Here is a 21,347-nt window from a genome sequence, read left to right on the forward strand (position 1 = left end):
AAGTATGCCTAAATCCTTAACTTTTGTTTCTGATATGTTCAAAAAGCAAGTAACATTCTACAATTATTTTAAGGAACAATATCAATGCTTATAATCATAGTTGTATCACAAATACAAGCTGTAACCTCTCTGACTTGATGCTTGTAATTTCTTTTGATGAGGTTAAAGAGCATCAAGTTGACACAACAATTTCTCCATTGGTAAAACAGTCACTTTAAATCCACGTTTGACACAAATTGCCTACCCCTCCGCACCCCCTGAGTGTAATATCGCAGCAACAGCTGTATCATTCTTGTACACAGTAATCAAATTATGCGAGCGTGGTAAATGTTCCCCTGTGACATTTTCTATTATAAAATGCATATAGCTGGTGTCAGACAATGAGTGGCTGATATCCCCTCAGTGGCAAATGGGATTGTAAGTGTCACTGACTGACATTATGTGCATGTATTGCCTGTAATTGTGCTTGAATTCCGATTTTGAGGAGATGCACTGTATATGTGTCTGAAATTATAATCACGCTTTCAGTGGTGAAGGGTTTGGTAACACTTAAGTGTTTATAGAGTTTAAAAAAGTTAACAAGAAACATACTAATGAACATGTTTACAATGCACTTATTTGTTTTACCTCCTTTAAAATATGTTGTATTTCTGCAAAATGACTCATAACGTCTCAAAGATTTTAGTTTAGTTTAATTTCCTCGCTTCCGTTATGGTTATCGCAAGAATGTCTGATGATTACTCCTCCCTGTAGTATAATGATGGTAAAATTAAATATCCATCTTGTTTGTCCTCTAATCAACACTTGCTACTTGTTTACACAGGTTAAGCTCATGGTGCATCTGACGAAAAAATTAACACAGGTTGGAAAGTGATAGGAACATGATAGAGAGAGTTCTTTGTTTGACAAAAGTGCTGATTATAGTATGGTGGTTGAAAAATAATTAGAAACATGGGGGGAGGATATGCAATATGAGATGACATGGCATCAGTCAGATCAGAGGTGTGTTAGCGTCAGCTTTTCTGACCACTTCACCAGCTTTCTGTACATTTGCGGTAATGTAAAACATCTCACTGTGCCTGGGCCTGTCCTCTCAGTTTACCGTGGGCTTCTACATGTGTCTTCATGTTTGAGGTGGGCGAGTGTGCCAAAGCCAAGATCAGGTTTGGTAATCAATTGTAACAGGTTTTGTGTACAGCTGAACCACATCACCTTTGAATCCATGTCAAGTTGCAAAGTCTTCCTATAAAGCAGTACAATAGCATTTTGGATGCTTAGCAAACTATCCACTTTCAATTTCCCCTTTGGGGATAAACATCTCTTAAATGTTATTTTATCGTTTCATTGGCTGCCTCTCTGCATATGCCAACTCGACCAATCACACACTCTGATCTAATCCCGAGAGGAAGAACTCTAGCCTGTTGCCACGGATGCTGGGGTCGTGAGGTCAAATACAGCTAATTTATTCACTAAGTCAGATTTCCTCTGGCTCGTGGATGGCAGATGGAGGGGTCTGATATGATATCACCCATCTGAATCACCCAAGGGAGAACAGAGTTAGGGAAAGAGAGTGTGAAGGATCAATCTGAAGAGATGAGAATTACAGGACAAATGGAAAAGGGAGGTCAGATAGCAAAAAAAAAAAATGTCAAATTAGAAGATGGTACAGTGAGAAGAATAGCATGAAAGTTTCTGGTATCTACTTTTTTTGGTGTGTTGAACCTCATAGATTCTTATCAGATATTTGAGTGGGTATGTGGGTGGGCAAAAATATACGTGTGCTCTTATCTTGAGACAAGTGGTTCTGGTCCAATAAGATCTGGGAGATGGCAAGAATAAGCGGCTTAGACTGTGATCGAAGATGGCAGAGGGAGGAGAAATAGTCCTAGAAGGATGAGAGGAGATGAGGATTCTGAGAAGGGGGGTGGATTGATTTGCTGAATAGAGGACAAGGAGGAGGCAATTGGGAAGAGCTGGAGGGAAACAAAGAATCGGAGTGGAGAGATGTAATGTGTTAACTTTTTCTAAAGAGTGGGGGAATTAGCGGTACCAATTAGTTATTGTTGGGTTTTACAGGATCTGACACAGGGAAGACACTGTTTGGTCAAAATGCTAACAATAAAAGCAAATTGAGTACTTTGAGTGCATAATTCCCATGATTCTCTCTGATAGGCTACACTGATGGAACAAGCAGGAGATGGCTGTGATCTCATGCTTGGGTTTTGTCTCTTCACAGTTTGACCAAAGGAAGATGAGGAACCTACTGTGACAACCTTCAACGACGCTTCGGCTTTCGCAACCCTTCCGACAGACTCTCCAATTAAAGGGCTTCAACTTCAGATTTAACTGGACAGAATAACCCAAAGAGCAGAACATCCTTGCCACAGGAAAATCTGTTCTAACCTCAGTCACTCAACTAAAGTAGAATTTAGCGCTGCTGCAAAGAAATGAACTAAAAACCCAATCTGAACCAGATAGACAATTGTCCGCCTCAACTCACAACTATTATAAGAGACCCTTTTCAAGGGGTCTGTGTTCAGTTTCTCTGAGGAGGAATTAGTTCCTCCTCTTCCTCCTAAAATCTTCTCAACAACTTTCATCCATTTAGACATGGACCTCCACAGAGCAGCGTTCAAGATGGAGAGCTCCTCCTACTTGCCAAATCCCCTGGCCTCCCCAGCCCTCATGGTCCTGGCCTCCACTGCTGAAGCTTCTCGTGATGTTTCTATTCCTTGCCAGCAACCACGCCCATTTGGTGTCCCAGTATCTGTTGAGAAAGATGTTCACTTGCCATTTAACAATGGTTCATACACCTTTGCATCAATGTACCACCGTCAAGGTGCCGTCCCTCCAGGTTTCCCCAACAGGGACTTTCCTCCGTCCCTCCTCCACCTCCATCATCAGTTTGCTCCACCTAACCTGGACTGCTCACCAATCAGCATGCTGAATCACAGTGGTGTTGGGGCCTTCAGACCCTTCGCTTCTCCTGAGGATCGAGATGGAGTACCAGGCGGGTATCAGTCTGCTTTCACCCCAGCCAAGCGCCTCAAAGGCTGCCTAGATGCAGATGCTTCCCCCCACCTCCGTTACTCTGATGCTGAGGGCAAAGAATATGACTTTGGTGGCGCCCAGATCCCACCTGGGAGCTCACCCAGCAGCGCCTTGAAGGCCGTAGAGGACAGCGGAAAGAAGATCTTTGCTGTCGCCGGCCTTCTTTCAGACCGAGAGACTTCCTCCAGCCCCGAAGACCGCATTGAGCACTGTAAGTACTCATATATATCTCTTCTGTATCCCTTTGTAACATACATAGTGATAATGACCAAAAATGGATGAGGGGTTTCTGATCTCTACGAAAATATAAAAAAAAAAAAAAAAAAAAACTCATGTAGGCATATCCAATTCAGGACCTTTAATTAAAAAGAGCAACTTGCAAAATAATTTTACACACTTGCATGACACACCCCAATAAACAATCCCATCTATGTTTTCTTGTCATCATCTCTCTTGGCTCATCCAATCCTTGTTTCACAAGCCCACAAGCTCCACTAGTCACATTAGCATTCGTCGCGGGACGGGGATGCCATTTGCCCCTCCTGCACTCTGCATACTGTATGCATTTATGTGTGTGTGTGTGCATGTTGGTGGTTGTGCATGTTATTGCATGTGTGTGAGTGTGATGGAAAAGAGAAGGAAGAGTTCCAATCACAAAAATACAATCAGCCTTTGGCAAAGAGCACTGACATCTTGCACACGCCTCCAAGCTGTATCGGATCTCTGAGGCAAATTACCTTTTGTCGCTGTAGTTATTGTGAATAATTATAAGTGACACATTGTATTTGTCTCATATTACAAATTGTTCATATTCACCTTTCCATTGTTTATTTTGCTATTTTTATCTTCATCTTTGTCCTCTTCTCAGTTTTTAAGCTGACGTGTGTTTTTGTGGGATGAATCCTTGAATTAATAAATGAGAGACAAAACCGACGACCTGAGACTAATCCGATAAAAACAAACCATGCAACGGAAGTAGAGGCAGGAACTGGAGCGCTGAAGGATGGAGTGTTAAACTTTGGGTAAATCACACCTTAGTGTCTTGCCAGGTGAAATAACAAGGAAGAGAAAAACAAGTGCACTAAACCGCCAGACAGATTTCATTTGTTTGTTGAACATTGATTTGTATAATGTTCCATAAGAGGCAGGTCTGCTGGACATTTGGAAAGCGATACTGTTCAATGTTAACACTGAAGATTTGGAAGCAATTGGAGAGCATACAGTACAATGGAAAATGGTTTCTGTGCTGTCTTTTGGAACAGCTGAATCCCAATCTAATCAGGTCAAGTCTTGGCAGAAGTCTCCTCCACTTTTACCATCGGCTTCTAATGCAATTGGATGTGTGGAAGCTCTGCTCACGGCAAAGAATCATGGCTTCGACTTCACTGGTTCTGGTCATCGAGTAGAGACACGTAAAGAACAAACAACACTTTAGCACAATCCCATGAGGTTTAGAGCAGTAAAAAGTTTGCAGCAATGTCTGCTGCTACATTATGTGACATGAAACAATACAACACAAAGTAGCCTCACGGTGAACTAAAAAAAGCAACAATGACGGACATCCGGCATTTCACCTTCATTCTTTTTGGAATTTCTGGCAAGAAGACAACAAACTAAATTTGGGTCTACTTCCACAAAAGATCAATTCTCGGTCAGCCAATCAACCGACGATCACGATGGTTGTTGCCCCATTGGAAGTGTTCTAAAAATCTGAATAATAGTAACTTTGGTACCCTTTGTTACTGTTGAAAAAAGAGGATCATACTGGATTACATTAAACTTTAGTGCTCGATGGGGAATAAAATAAAATATATATGTTAAATTTGTATTACTGAAGATTTATTGGAACAGTTTACTTCATTTACACTTCTGCATTCATTCGTCTATGTGATTCTAGCCCAATCATCTCTCATCTCTCCAACTACCGGAGACAAATTCCTTGTGTGTTTTGGACATACTTGGCAAATAAAGATGATTCTGATTCTGATTCTGATCACACATAATCCGAAGCATGGGAGGAATCCTCTTTACTGACAACCAAATATTCTAATACAACAACTTGAGAAGTCGTACATCTACATGTTCCCTGCGTCTCTGAGCATAATACTTCAGGCAACATCTGCCAGTGCTATGCAAAGCCTCCCCAAATCCCCCCAATGCACATGCAGACACGGTGACTGTTAACTAAACCGCTAAACCTGCACATAAAGGCCCCATCATGCCTTTTAGGACAAAACATGTCATATTAATGTAAACGGTGTTACTTTTACTCAATTCAACGCTTTAGTACAAAGCGGATTGAATAAAAAGCAAAAATAAAAACAAAAACAAAAGTGACAGGAACTGTATGTGATTGGAATTCCTGGAATGTTAACAGAGATAACCTTGGCACATTTGTTTGTTTGCAGCAAGGATTTTGTTTTTGTACGTATTAGTGATGCATGCAAGTGCCTCGGTATTCAACGTTTGCTGTCATCTTTGTTTTCTTTTGGATCGCACATATCTCTCCATCTTTCCTCAATGCATTGTTCCCAATCAGACCATTTTCAGTGTCTGCCAGCTGTGGATCCTCTGCTCACCACAGACAAGGTACACAGAAGCACACTGAACTTGACTGACTGACACTGCCAAACCTGGCTCACTGATCTTTCCTCTTTTACATATTACTTGGAAAAGCAGGCTTAGAAAATTAGGGAGATAAAACATGCACAAATGTTTCCCAGTGATGCAGCAAGATGAACGAGATAAACAAATTGTAAGGTTGTTGAATAAAAGGAGTGACGTACAGACTGTACAGACAAAGGAAGAAATCAAAACATATAATGCAGAAATGATTGATTTAGCTGGATCTACAGATTATACTGTCATAATGATCACATAATGTAGCTCACCAGTGTGTTACTTGAAACATTTCCTCTTGTTTTCCCATCAACACGTGACAAACATTATCTCGTCTCATGCAGTTCAGAGCGCAACAAGAGGTCTACTTTTCATTCTATTCTTTGCCTTTTATCTGTTTCATTGCTTCTTTGTTTATTTTCTTTTTTTTCTACATGTCCACGGAGAATAGTTGTTGTTTTGGTCTTCGCGGTCTTGAAGCACAAAGTTTGTATATGATGAAAAATAGAGTTAATTTGGATGTTTATGTATTTATTGCAATGATAAAGACAACTCAGAGTTTTCATACTTTCTTCGACTTTTGCTCCATGTATTCATCTGTCCTCTATTTTTTTCCCTTGCTGTGGTACATAATAGGTTAACAAAAAAAATCTGTCAAGGAGACAGAAACGCTCATCCTTCCTCTTGTCTTCACAAAAATCTGTCAGCCTCCACCTTGGCAGCCCTCCCCTTCTATCTCTGCCTGTCACGGTCCAGTGGCAGGGTTAAGTTAAGTAAGAGTGTTCTAATAATTAGGACTGGGAATCGCCTGCCTACCACAGTGTGTGAGAGGGTGCGTGTCTTTGTGTGTGTGTCTTCCTGACAGTCCTTAGCCAGATGTTAAAAGCCTTGTCCTCTCTTGTTGCCTCCCTGTCAGTCCCCCACTGTGCGCCACCCACGCAACTACCCCCCCCCCCCCCCCCCCCCCCCCCGGTCAACTTATGGTGGTGGTTTTCGGTCTCTTGTTAGTCCAATAGTATGGATGACAGCTCTCTCACAATATCAACACTGTAAAGTCTGTAGCTTTAAAAAATGTATATACTCAAAAGTTTTTAATTTTTCTTGAGAACAATCCATCCTTCCCTCTAGCTCTGTCTGTGTGGTAACTGCAAGCAAGCATAGCATAGCATAGCATAGCATAGCATATAGTGTGTACATGTGTGTGTTAGTTGTTGTGAGTCTTGTGGTGACTGTTACAATGATGGTTTGGCTATCTATCTATCTATTTATCTATCTATCTATCTATCTATCTATCTATCTATCTATCTATCTATCTATCTATCTATCTATCTATCTATCTATCTATCTATCTATCTATCTATCTATCTATCTATCTATCTATCAGTGCTAGTATATATATATATATATATATATATATCCCTCCATCCATTATCTGAGCCGCTTCTCCTCACTAGGGTCACGGGCGTGCTGGAGCCTATCCCAGCTGTCATCGGGCAGGAGGCGGGGTACACCCTGAACTGGCTGCCAGCCAATCGCAGGGCACATTGAAACAAACAACCATTCGCACTCACAGTCATGCCTATGGGCAATTTAGAGTCTCCAATTAATGCATGTTTTTGGGATGTGGGAGGAAACCGGAGTGCCCGGAGAAAACCCACGCAGGCACGGGGAGAACATGCAATCCCCACACAGGTGTGGGGATTGAACCCCACACCTCAGAACTGTGAGGCTGACGCTCTAACCAGTCAGCCACCGTGCCGCCTATATATATATATATATATATATAATCTATTTCTGTATTTAACACATACATAAGGAGCACCATATTATTGGGCACAGGCATGGTAAAACCTACGCTAGCTTAAAACATACGCTCGCATGCATGCGAGCGTATGTTTTTAAAAAGACAGCGGGAGCAAAACTGAATTCGGTTGCACTTTATTGAAGTACTTAACAATGTAAACAGTAAGTTCAATCAATAAATTCAATCCTCATCCACAAATCTATCAAAGTCCTCATCTTCTGTATCCGAAATGAACAGCTGGGCAAGTTCTCCATCAAACATGCCGGGTTCCCTCTTGTACTCGTCGGAGTCAGTCTCTGGGGGCTGTTCTGCAATGATACCGGCGTTTTCCTGATTCCTCCACTTGCGATCCATGGATTCGTTGATCTTGAATTCTCTCGATTCCCATGTTCCTCCGCGTAACTGCATTGCATCATGTGACTGTTCTGTTCTAGCAGACACTGTGCCACGGTCGCCATTGTTGTTGCTTTGTTCCTTGTTGCTGAAAGCAAAGTAAAAATGGCTACCGTAAATGGCCCAATAAAATGCAGAGGAAACTCCACCCTGTGGTGTCCAAGCCAACCAATACCAGCCGTAGCGACACCCCGACTTGGAGGAGAACTGCAGTACATTTTCAAAACTGTGCGCGTGGGTTGCGCTCGAGTATAAAGGCAAATTGCGCGCCGGACAGCCGCAGTGACGTCAGCGCGAGTATAAAGAACCCTTAAGACCCTGATCAATATTCGGATTGTCATTGGTGAGCAATGATTGAATCATATTGATCTCTTACTCATTGAATTCTTCAAAAATAATAGTCCAACAAATGAACAATCCAATTTGATTATTTGAAAACTATCTGTAGCCCATTGTTTAAGTCGTGTTTACAGTTTTCTGAGGTCGCAGATCTAGTCACAATGTAAGGAAAGCGGGTGGCGGGCGCGTTTTCCCTCCGTAAAAAACGCTTCTTGTTAGTTTCATAACGATCCCTCGTCATGGCCTAGGTCCGTTTAAGCAGGTCTCGAAGTCGAAAAATCCCTACTCCACGCTGCCTGGCAACAGCTTGTCTACTACCAGCTAGTTAGCTTAGTTGCTAGTTAGCGTTAGCTCATCAATCATCTGCCACAATGTGTTGAATGAATCTCGCACAGCTTTCTCCAATTCATCTGCTGCAGTCACAGTCTGCCATGAACGTTCCTGGGACGCTTCGTTCCGTAGAGATTCTTCTCTCAGCGGAGACGGCTCCATGATACGTTACATATTATAAATTAAGGTTTACAGCGAGAATTGTACAGTCAGATGTAGACCAACAAAGACGAACAGAGTTATTCTTCTGCTCTTCTACCACTCAGTAAATTGCTGTAATATTAGTATTTTTTATTTTTTTTTGCCAAGGATTAAGAATATATGCCTGTTCCACCATATGCGTTCAAATATCCATTTCTCAAAGGGTTCTAAAACCGCGATTGTCGATGCTATTTGCATGTCAATGGCGTTTTCCATTAATTTGGTCGTTTCCTAAAACAAAGCTGTGGTTGGTTTACATACACATGTGTAATCCTCTTTATTTTATGATTATTTTGAGCATAAACATCAACTGGGAGTGATAATAAACAGCTTGTCTTTTAAAATGAATGTGCACCATTTGTTAAAGTGCTGCTTACTTTAGTTGCTAAAAATTATATGGTGCTGTATTAACAATTCACACACAAACCGTCATTGAGCCAGACCACACCTCGGAAGAGAACCCACAAACACACATACACACACACACACTGCACAGCTGCATCATTGCCCCTGCCCCTCTCAAAAATCAACACTAGACACAAGTACTAAAAAAGTTATTGATGTTCTTTTACAAACACTCCCAGTCTGCAGTCATTCGTGGCATTCACAGATCTCCTCATCCAGATGATTTAAAAGATTCCTTCATTTTGTCTGCTTTCTTCTTCCCCCCTCTGCTGCATCTTTTTATTCTTCTCCATCACTCCTCCCTCCATTTCTGTCCTTATATCCCTCTCACTTCCTGTGTACACCGCTCCCCTCCTCTCCTCCACAGTAATCTAATCTGCAGCCAGTTTGTGGATGCAGTCTAGTGTGACAGAATCCCCGCTCTCCTCCCCTCTTCTCTCACGCGCACACACACACACATACACACACACACGCACACAGTTTCCAAAAAGGCCCACTGGCTTGGCAGAGGGGCCTTACCCCTCCCTGTCCTGGTCACACCCTCTTTAATATTGAATTATTCATCAAATCTGATTGGTTCCTGCTGATGGTAGCCATGATGCGAGTGAACAGTTTGTGTGGATATGTATATGTGTGTGTGTTTGTGCGTGTGTGTGTGCGTGTGTGCGTGAGGAGGGAGCTGTGCGTTCAAGATTGTTAGTTTTCCTTACCGCACTGTCAGTTCACAAAGCTGCGGTGGACCATAAGCTCACACACAGACGCACGCTCTGCGCATTTATATATTACAAGCACTGCTAAACCACATGCACCTGTTGCTTTTGGATGCAAAACTTTAAATGTGGATTGAAATTTATATTAATATAAATATTAATTTCCATATTATATATATATATATATATATATATATATATATATATATATATGTAACCGAAATTGCAGATAACAATTAGCATCTGCAACGTATAAGCCCCAAAGTCCCTTTGAAAGGGTGAAACAAATCAATATTGGATGTTTTATATGCATGCTAGAATGTGTGCTTGCTCATATGATTTGCACATGAATCTGAAGTCGTACTGCCCGCTGCAGGGATGAGACCAAGTAGAAAAGACCGAAAAAGTTTCAGTCCATTTATTACCGTATGTTTTCATCGCTGTTTTGTTTGTTAACAGGATTTCATGAGAGTTGGAGGGAATATGGATCCAGGATTCTTTGTTACTTTCAAATTACAAGGGCCATTTTGGAAAAAAAATCATTTTTCTCAGTGGATGAACCACGAATTGTAATGCCCACATTCAGTCGTACACGATATTTGTAAAGATACACAATTTGATGCGCCAAATTACGATTGCTTAACCTTGGCAGTTGTCTGAGTTGTTCTGCATTTCAATGTTGAGTTTATGAAGCAGCTCAAAGCCATTTTTCACAAAGTTTTTATTGTGAATCCCATTTATAATTAGCTGTGTTTGAAAGCATGCCTATTTGTAAAATACAAGTGTTACGTAAAATATTGTTCGCATGGCATTGTCAGGTTTATCCAGCCCAATTCTCTCGTGCGCACTTGTACGCGTGTAAAATTGCATTCATGGTGCAGGCGTTGCTAAAGGCGTGAACAGCCGATGGTCACGCATTTGCCCACACTTGAGGAAAACACAGGGATAAATTTGAGGATGAGTGTGTCACTGTTTGCTCATGTGAGTGTTGACCCCTGTGGTGCGGCGTCAGACCTAAAAGCCCTATCAGAGGGAAGTTTGGGCCAGCAGAACAACAGCAAACACACGGTCCTTAAATAGTCACAGGGTCATGTCCAAGCTTTCATAGTGTTTGTGAGAATCTCAAAGGAGTAAAGCAATCCCCTCATCCTTTCCACTCTTCTAACTTGCTCCATCCTTCCATCCCCCTTCCTCTTGCTCCTCTTCTCCCCCGTCACGGGGTGTGTGAGGAATCCCAGCCCACCGTTCAGCAGATGAATAATTTAGCGGTGTGTGTATCATCTGTTTACCGTGCTAATCCATCTGTCAGCAGGCACCTATCGATTCGCGCCTGCTTGGTAATTGTGCATCCGTGCCATACATGCACGCATGCACACGCGCACACGCACACACACACACACACACACACACACACACACTCAGCAATACTGGACGCACAAAAACACACCGGAGCACCTTTATGATGTGCAACTTAGCTCATATTCAGATCCTGTAGCTGTCAGCTGGACTTCATCTTCATTGAGTGAAAGTGATTGCAGAGTCAAGGTCATGAGAAACAATCTGACTGCAAAGGCTTCTGGGAGTTTCTTAGAGTCATCTTGTGGTTTCTTTCTGTTGTTGTTGTTTGTACAGTGTTAACGCAAAAGTAGATACAGGTTTTGTGTTTCCATTGGTTAAACAAGGACAAAAAAAGGTAAATAAAACCTTCAATCTGAATTCAAATTGAATTATGTACTGGAATTTATCATCATTGCTCGATGGCAAATTTATGAAATGATATATTTTTTTTATTTTTCCCATTCCTCTTTTTTCTTCTATTCTAATTGTACAGTAATTACAATTGATTATGATAAGTTCAAAGAATACTTGTCATAATAATTTGCTCTAATAAATGAAGAACGTTTGAACAAGTATTCCAATAAAAACTGTTTATCTGGATTAACTATTGCTCAACATCTGATTTACATCCGGAATAAAAAGAGAGATTTTAATTCTGTATAAATTCTCAAATCTGACCATGAAAGCAGAACGTGAGACGAACATTCGAGAAAAACAAATCCCATTTGACTTCAATTGTTCTCAGGTTCTAATTCCCGCTTTCATGTCAGGTATTGATCATATTAAGTTGTTTTTCACTGACCCTAATTCCAGCTCTCCTTTGTGTTTCCTGCACCGCCGCTGCCCAACCCAAACCAAAACTGTAAAATGTCATCGACACACGTTCCTATGTTTTAGATTTTGTCATCATTGGAACGCTACAACTCACAGGAACGTAATGAGAAACTCTTTATAAGCTGAAGATTAATAATAGGGCCCGACTGATTAATTGGCCAGGCGATTTAATCGGCTGATATTAGCCCTTTTCAAATCGATCGATCGATTTAATTTTAAATTTTTTGCTGATTTATTACACATTAACAAATTGCAAAAGAGAAGGGTAGTTACATTCAAATCAACATTTTAAAAAAGACTGAAAAGAAACCGGGCAATTATTGCTGATTTTTCTCTGTGTTGTCGAGTGAAACAAGTACTAATGAACAAAGTATTATAAAACAGTAAAATGTTTTCCCTGTAATTCATATCTTTTTTGTTGTTGTGAGCATTAAGGGACCCAAAAAAAGGTCATTTTATTCAGTATATATTTTTAAATAAATTTTACGATTAATCGGTTATCGGAATTTTATTCTGCCAAATCGATGGGGCCCTAATTAATAATAAACTGTTCATAATAGTAGAGAAAGAGAAAAATGCTAGCAAGTGCAGTGGATGAATGAATCAGTGGGTGACCACTGATGGTTGTAATTATTAAATGACTGGTTTTAAAAGCTCATTGATTGATGTCATTAGATACTGGAGTGAATACTAATTTCCGCTTTAGTATGTTAACACATGCATATATGGTACACACACGCACACACACACACACACTTTGAAACAAACATTGTGTGCCTCTGCTTGGAACCACACCTCTGATGCTATGCTGAGTGCGTCCATGTTGCGTGACAGAAGAGCAAATGAAAGAAAAATGAAAAAAAAAAAAATACCCCTTTACATGTCACCTTGGAATAAACCTGTGGTGCTTTTCATTCTTTAAAGTTTGTGTGATTGTCTGCGTTCCAGTTGATTGATCATGTTCAGTAGTCCACTAACACAGTAAACACTAACATGTTCGCTAGGGTGTACAGCAGGGTTCATTTCGATGTAGAGCGACTAATATCGCACCCCCCTGGCAAAATGCTAGGAATTCTGCCCTGTGGGATACGTGTCACATCTTGTGTGTGTGTGTGTGTTTGTAGTCCGCTTGCATTTACCCCCTATCTGGATGTGTGTGTTTCTGCGTGGCTATATTTGTGTGTACGAGTGTGTGTCAGGGGGTGTTAAAAGAAGGCAGGGGCTTAGCAGAGCAAAAGAGAGCAAATCTGTCAGCTCTCCCTGGGCAGACAACCCTTCTGACCCTCATTCAAAGACATATTGATTCTCCTCTACACCCAGCAGAGGAGGGTGTGTGTGTCTGTGTGCATGTGTGTGTAAGTGCACAAGTGCTTAACACAATCTGATGTCTCCTCCACATCCGTTGTCATGAAGCATTGTTAAATGAGATAAAATATAGTTGATTGTATAATCAATTAAACAGTTTTCAGGTATTGACCCAATTACGGTGCTGAATCAGAGTTTATAAAACATAAAACACAAAGTGACAGAGTTCACCACTTTCTGTCTAAATGTAATGTCGTTGTTATGGATGACGATTCAGTTTCAGACGTGCCACCATATTAACACCAAGCCTCACATTCACATAGCGTAGCCTTCTACTCCGTGAAAGGACCTTTGACCCTCTGGGACAAGACCAATCAGGGTTACACAGGCCCCACTTGTAGTGAAAAACGTTGAAATGTTACTTAAAATATTGAAAGCACAGTTCATAAAGGTTTTATGATGCCGATTACTTAAAATGATTATCTAATCTTTTCTATTATTTCCCATAGGGGAAACGGATTCTTAGTTTGACCGGCAACCCAAAACAAATTGTCTTCAATCTGAATAAGTAAAGTGAGACGTCAAACATTACGGACGTGCTGTAGTCAGTGCCGTAATTTTCCACAAAACTATATACTTTTGCCCTATTTTTAAGGCCATTACAAGTCAATCGACAGACTAAAAGAAAGTTTTGCTGCATAAAAGATTGAGGTAAATGATAATAAAATGCCTCATCGACTTCAATAAAAGAATCACATAAGGGACATACTGTATTTTACGTTGCCCTTAGTAATAACATAATGTAAACATATCATATCCACTGCAGATTTTATGACACACTCAGAATAAAAGGCAACACTTGCACAGAACAAAAATAAATCCGACTTTGCATCAATGTCAGAAATGCTGTTCAGGTCACATCTTACGACCCGGCACGGGCAGCCAGGTGCAAGGTCTCCAGTAATAGCTGATCGCTGGCCAACCGGTAATGGCAGCTTCTGAGCGTGTGTGAGTCAGAGGGGAGCGTGGGGTGGACTCGGACAAGGTGAGGTTGTTGTCTACGGCGAGGCGGGGGCTATAGTATAATGTGGACAGGCTGCATGCTGACCCTGCTCCTGCTGACTTACACGCGCGGTATAAGCTGAAAAGTGTTGGCTGTGATAATGACAGTCAGCTTCAATTGGAGTCAGTTGCAGGAAGAGGAAGAGAAAATGAGAGAGGATAAAAATGAACATGTGAAAGTCAAAAAAAGACGGGGGGGATTATGATGATAGATGGACTTGAGGGGGATCCAGAGTGAAGTTAAATTTGAGATGTCAGAAGTACAGTATGTATGTGTGCAAAATGATTGCGGAAAGTATCCTTTAAATTTCAGAGACAAATATTTTGTTCTCAGTACATTTTTAAGATCACGTTGTTTTGGCATGAAAACCACATTAAGACATTAACATTGGAGACCTTGACCTCGTGTATGTGCAACTCAAATGGTGGTGTGTCTTGAGTTTTTGTTTTTTATTTTTGGCAGAGTGACAATTTGGTGGCAGAAAGTCGGTCTAAACTTACACTTGGTGAGACCACATCTAAGTCTGGCACAGCAGGTAGACCGCTGGTCTAATGTGATTTTGGCGCATTTGATCAGATCAGACAGATTCTGATCTAAGCAGACGTGTGGTGGATGTCAGACGTATTCCATTCCTAAATATGTGAACAGCGGGCATCAAAACCTCGGAATCACTGTAGAAATCAATTCCTCGAACGCATGATTATTATTATGATTATTCTATTTTCTAAATCATCCTACTTGCTGGCACAGCTACGAGGGGGCACCAACATATTTAAGTCACCATTGGTTCCTCACGAGCTTCTTCTGTATTTCATATGTTGTCTGTTGCCACACCAGCAGGAGCAGTGACAATGCTCCAGTCACACAGGGATCGCTGCGATTCCGTATCCGTCCTCTTTCGCACAACGATGTCTCCGTCGAGACTGTCACTTGCGCCATATTTGAAAGGGAATGCATTGATTGGCCAGGGTTCAAATCGGCTGTGTTCAGTCCCACGGCGGCGCAGACCGCCCTTTTTTTAAAGTATGCCGGCTTGCGCTCGGTTGCAAAATTCCCAAATGTCAAATCTACGCTGTTCATAAAAAAATAGAACCGCTCGTATTTACATCTTACCTTTTTGCAGGGGAATGACATTAGATGCTGTCACTTGATGGAGATACACACAATAAAATATTGAGTTGTCACATGCGCACATATCAAGAAAATTACTCTTGCGTGCGAATTGAATGAAAACAAGAGACTCAAAGGATGGTACATGTTAATGTCATCTCCTTTGTAGCTAACGTGTATGTAATTCAACTTCATTTGGATTAAAAGGACACATAGTATCTCGGCTTGATTTCTTTGTTCCCTCTCTGTCTCTGTTTCATATACATGCACACTTATACGCGGTGTGGGCCCCAGATGGCATGGCGGTGTCAGGGTGAGAGAGGTTTTTTAGGATCAAAGAGCTCCAGTGTGTGGCCCCTCCACCCTTCACTTGCTTTCTTCTTCTCTTCTCTCTCTCTCTCTCTCTCTTAGTCGTTTTATTCCTCCCCTTGCACCACTTTCATTCCCCACTTCCTCTTCCCCCTTTCTCCCTCTCGCTCTGTCCCTCTTCATTTTTCCCCCTAATCTGTCCATCACAAGTGTTGATGAATTATTCATGTCTGTCTGTCCCCAAAGCCTTGTCACCTCTCCTTCACTCGCTAGCCCCTCTCTTTCCTCTCCTCCATTGCCTGCATCCCTTTTTCTTCCCCTCCTTTGCTCTGCATGCACTGATGTCCTCCACCCTCCACCTCCTCTTCCGTCATCTCCTATGTGGTCCCGCAAACATCTCGACCACACACGACTTACACTTGAACACCAATGTTTTACCATCTCGAAACCAGTTACATTTTTCCAACTGCAAGAAGCGAAGGTTGGGTTATGTTACAATGACAGAATGTAGCAAGACAGATTTTTTGTCAAGATCCTCCAAAATCTTCATCAACCATCTTAAAGTTAAAACAAACCATATAATGACTCCCCCCCCCCCCCCACATACAGTACATGCTTTGCCAAAGAATGTCAATTATTTATAAAATATATTTTATTTAGTCGGCACGGTGCCCGACTGGTTAGAGCGTCAGCCTCACAGTTCTGAGGACCCGGGTTCAATCCCCGGCCCCGACTGTGTGGAGTTTGCATGTTCTCCCCGTGCCTGCGTGGGTTTTCTCCGGGCACTCCGGTTTCCTCCCACATCCCAAAAACATGCATAAATTGGAGACTCCAAATTGCCCGTAGGTGTGACTGTGAGTGCGAATGGTTGTCTGTTTGTATGTGCCCTGTGATTGGCTGGCAACCAGTTCAGGGTGTACCCCGCCTCCTGCCCGATGACAGCTGGGATAGGCTCCAGCACGCCCGCGACCCTATATTTTATTTATGTAGGAATTTGGACATAAATCTTGGTATAGCTTTATGAGTTACAGAGCAAATGCAAATGTGATTAATAGAAAAAATATATACAACAAGGGCACATATATTTAATTTACGCACTTTCTAAACACAAAAGATAAAAGTGAACAGGAAGTAAAGCGGTGATGATTCATCAGAAGATGCGACTTCTCCACATTTATGTGTGCAAATGTACGCAAACACTGTTTTAAGAGAGATAAAGTTTGCAGCAGAAAGCTATTAATCATAGGCTATCCGGATGAATACCAATGGGGGGATCTTAGTGATTACTGACAAACTACTTTGTATTTCCCCGAAGGCGGTGCGAATCTGTGTGGGTTTTTGTTGATGTGGAATGCATTGCTGTTATCACCATGTGTGAGATGTTTGATGCACAAGTGCAAACTACTCGCAACTGTTTGTGTGTGACTTTCTTGTGTATGTGTGTGCACTGCATGCACTCGCATGTGTCACGTGGTTGCTCTCTCCAAAAAAAAAAAAAAAAAAGGGCCTGTCCCAGCCACTCTCTTCCTGTGTTACCGCTACGATTAATACATCTTAAAAAATGTCCCCTTCACTTTCACCCTGCGCTACTCAGACACACACAGACACGCACACACTGCTCACTATTCAGCGGAGGTTACTGCTACATCAGCAGCAGATAGCGCCCTGCCTTTAGAGGCTGATCAATCCGTACTGCTGCTTGCACTGATGAATTACAAAAGTCAAGACCAAAAGAGAGAGGGGCAAATGGTAGAAGACTGGAGGAGGGTGGGGAGAGAGAGAGAGAGAGAGGGGGCGGGGGGGGGGGGTACTGTAAATGTAAAATAAAATGTTTGTGAGGAATCCAGTCACATTTTAGAAAATGATCCCAATGCCAACAGAGCTGTGAGGTGGTAAGAGTGTTGTGTAAGGTTAAGGGAGAGCAATGTCAGGAGACGGAAAAGTTACAGCGCTGACAAAAGTTGAACAAAATTCAAGCGTCTTCACCACACACCACACGCCTTTTGTTGCGCGTTTAGGTATTTCCTCCCATCTTGTAACTGCTGCTAATTTATAACACACTCATAAACTTGCATGCAAAAATACTGAAGGGATACGTAAAATAATAATATATATATTTTTTTAAATCATATTTTTTCTAGTTAGTAAATGAGGACTATAATAATACTGTGTTAATTAAGAGTCATAGCAATCTTTCATGATCAAGGCACGGATTATTGAATGAAACTGAAACGTGTTAGCTTCTCCAACGCGTCAAAGCAAGCAAGCCTGAAATTAATTAAAGTTCCCCCATAATCTGGAATTTAAAGTGACAGAAAATATGCACTGCTCATAATTCCTACACACCTGAAAAAATACATGATAACAATAAAGATATTATTACATTTATAGCGTTTGCACTCAAACTGGATCGACCCCCATTTTTTGATTGATTAATCTATTTTCTACCACTTATCACAAATGCAGCCACATGTAAACTGGGGCCTATCCCAGCTGACTCGGAGCAAGAGGCAGGGTACACCCAGACAAATATTCCAACTCCAAATAACAGTGGAAATGATATTTATTGGACACATGTAAAAAACTCCAATAAATATTAATAACTTAAGATTTTTAAATTGCAAACTGCGGTATGTATGTACAGTGCTTTACTTGCATACTGTACATACTCAATCAAAACTATTATGTTGATTGCATTTCTACCTTTGTAAGTAAAAGTGTTGAATCACATTGGAGAATGTCGTGCCTGACTTTATTTAATCTGTAAAAAAAAAAAAAAAAAAAAAAAAAAGCCGTTTAAATTAAACATGTCAGAAAATGTCACAGCTGGTGCGGCCAGGCCTTCAAATTTTACCGGCATAGTTTAGCCCACACACACAATGTCACAATGTCATTTTCCCTGCAATTTTTTCCTCACGCATTTCTGTGAAAATTAAAGGTAGATTTATCTGAGCCAGTCTGCGAACACATCCTTCCCTCTCTCCTCATCCTTGACTGTGATAAATTCGTAGCTATGTATGACAGCTTTGTAGCTGCTGGGAGGCCCCTCCTGCCTTGTTTAGCTGTGATTCCAGTTGACAGCTTTAGGAGCGTGTCTTTATTTAAGAGCTGCTGTAATTACACAGGCTTTAGCATATGTAGACGGCCAGATATGATTCAAGGCGACGCGGCCGAGAAAGGGGAGAGGGGAGCTCAATGGCTGAATGAGAAGAGAGATAAAGCACAATACGACAAGGAAGCGAGAGCGAGGGAAGGAGGAGATGAAGGTGGGAAGGGAAGAGGATAGGAAAGAGACAGAGGGAGAGATATGGCTAGCGGGGCAGACTGATGGAGCAATTGAGATATGCGGAGAGGGCAGTCGGGAACGGCGAGAGGAAGAGATATGGTTTAGCGAATAAAAGACAGCGCGGCGCTGCTGCAAACGCTTCTCCTTATGATGCCTCATTAGGGCTTAGGGCGGCAGAGAGTGCCTGTTACGGAGATCTACGGCCTCAGCGCCGAGAGAGAAACAGAAGGGCGGAAAGAGAGGCGAGGAGGAGCACGGCCCCGGGCCAGAAGCGTGCTAATGGGCTGCAAAAATCATAAAATGAATCCGGAGGAAATGAATGGAAATCAAATATTTATGAAGCAAAAAGTAAACTTTTGCTTTGTGAAATTAAATATGGCATCAGGGGGCACTTGCTTGTTCCAGAAATAGTTTGTTCTAGAATGACCTAGGATGTGTCAAACTATAGCTATACATATTTTGCATGCATGTAACTGTTTTTGTACTAAGAATAATATTAAACGCTACATTAAAAAGGACCTGTCATTCATAAGTCCGCTTGATATTGCAAACAATGACAATTGCCCTCAAGTTTCACATCTATCTATCTATCTATCTATCTATCTATCTATCTATCTATCTATCTATCTATCTATCTATCTATCTATCTATCTATCTATCTATCTATCTATCTATCTATCTATCTATCTATCTATCTATCTATCTATCTATCCATCCACAGAATATCACTTTAGAACAATTTTGAGAGACAATTACTACCTTTTGAACGACAACAACTTCCAATAATTTAAATATCAGTAAAATTGACCGATCTTGGTAGAAAGATAGATGTTTTCTAATAGTTTGCTTATTTAGCAAGATAGTGGGACAAAATATAAGAAACAATTCTTCACCACTGTAAACTAACTAACTCCTATATTTAAGTTATTACTACGTCATTACCACTCCGACAGTGCTAATCAAAACCGATCATGGTAAAAGCAGTTTAGTATTGTATTTTTTAAATGTTTTTTTTATTATATTGTACTCAATATATTGTGCATTGTGTACCCAATAAAGTCAGTACACGAGGTGTGTCATAACAGAAGTGTCAAACCCAAAAACTATCTACAAGTTTTCCCCTTCAGTGTGGGCGCAAAGACGAACCAGCACATCGACAAACAGATCCTGCTGGGTTTTCTTTGTTCAGTGCACGAGAAGAGGAGAGCATTGTGGCATACCATAACCATAACAACGGGTACTGAGCATCCTACAGTTCCTGGCTGAGAAGAACTTTGCTATGCCGGCGCAATCTCCCTACTCACTGAACCTGGCTCCGTGTGACTTTGTCCTCCTTGACAAGCTTAAGGGGATCGTCAAGGGGACATGTTTTGAAGACGTGGATGACATCAAGATGGCCGTCACGATGGAGCTGAAGGGATTCCCGGAAGGGATTCTTAAAGCAGCGCATGAAGACGTGGCTGAGATAGCTGGGGAAGTACGTTAGACTCCATAGGGATTACTTTGAAGGGGAAAACCTGTAGCTTCTATTTTGGATTTGAAATATATCTTTTGTGACACCAGTCCTGGAATCTTTCTGACACACCTTCTATAATCTTCTGCTGCGGTTTGCCGAAGCTTAATAGAGCCTAATTTGCATGCGAGTCCCAAGTCTTTGTTTTAAGCGCAAAGTATTCTATCAGTCCTTACTCATATCTGTATTATGATCATGCAGTGGAACCTCAACATTTCAACACAATTCAAAAGTTGCATAAGAACTGCATAAACATATTTGGGATATGTGCTTTTTTTTTCAGAAAAAAAAACACCCCATGTTGCATATGTATCATTGATTATCATTGGAATTATTCTACGATGCAATCCCCGCGTTGAACACAAAACAGTGAAACTGACGTAGGTAAGGAGGCTGCATTTTTACTGCGCTAACTCCGGTCCTTACACATAGTAACAGATGTGCTACAGGAAAATTGTGTGGGTTTAAATAAAGAAGAAAAAATTACAATCAAAGAGAAGTACAGATAAGGAATCGGATGTCGTCCCGGCGATGTGAAAAAAGAAAGACCAAATATCACGAAAATAAATGTCTCCCTTTCTTCAGAATGTGCAAGAAAGATAGCTGATAGTTTATCACCAGGTTCTGCGAGAGCTAATTAGCAGCCTCATTTTAACAAGCTGAGAGAAATGGTGGGCAAAAGGCAAGAGGAAGGCTTAAAGGCAGATGTTAATCTCAGCATCCATTGTCAGTCGCTG

At 41.3% G+C, this 21,347-nt stretch overlaps 1 protein-coding gene across 1 annotated transcript in view; it reads left to right on the forward strand.

Moving 5' to 3' along the window:
• rnf220a (ring finger protein 220a) overlaps positions 1-21,347 on the forward strand; it is a 168,743-nt gene that overhangs the window by 9,573 nt on the left and 137,823 nt on the right. Inside the window, exon 2 of the mRNA XM_061797289.1 lies at positions 2,237-3,262. Within this exon, the coding sequence (XP_061653273.1) occupies positions 2,611-3,262 (652 nt within the window). The 5' untranslated portion in view covers positions 2,237-2,610. The remainder of the gene's footprint in view (positions 1-2,236; positions 3,263-21,347) is intronic.

This window comes from Phyllopteryx taeniolatus, chromosome 14 (assembly GCF_024500385.1).
Source record: "Phyllopteryx taeniolatus isolate TA_2022b chromosome 14, UOR_Ptae_1.2, whole genome shotgun sequence".
In the NCBI taxonomy this organism is placed as follows: Eukaryota; Metazoa; Chordata; class Actinopteri; order Syngnathiformes; family Syngnathidae; genus Phyllopteryx; species Phyllopteryx taeniolatus.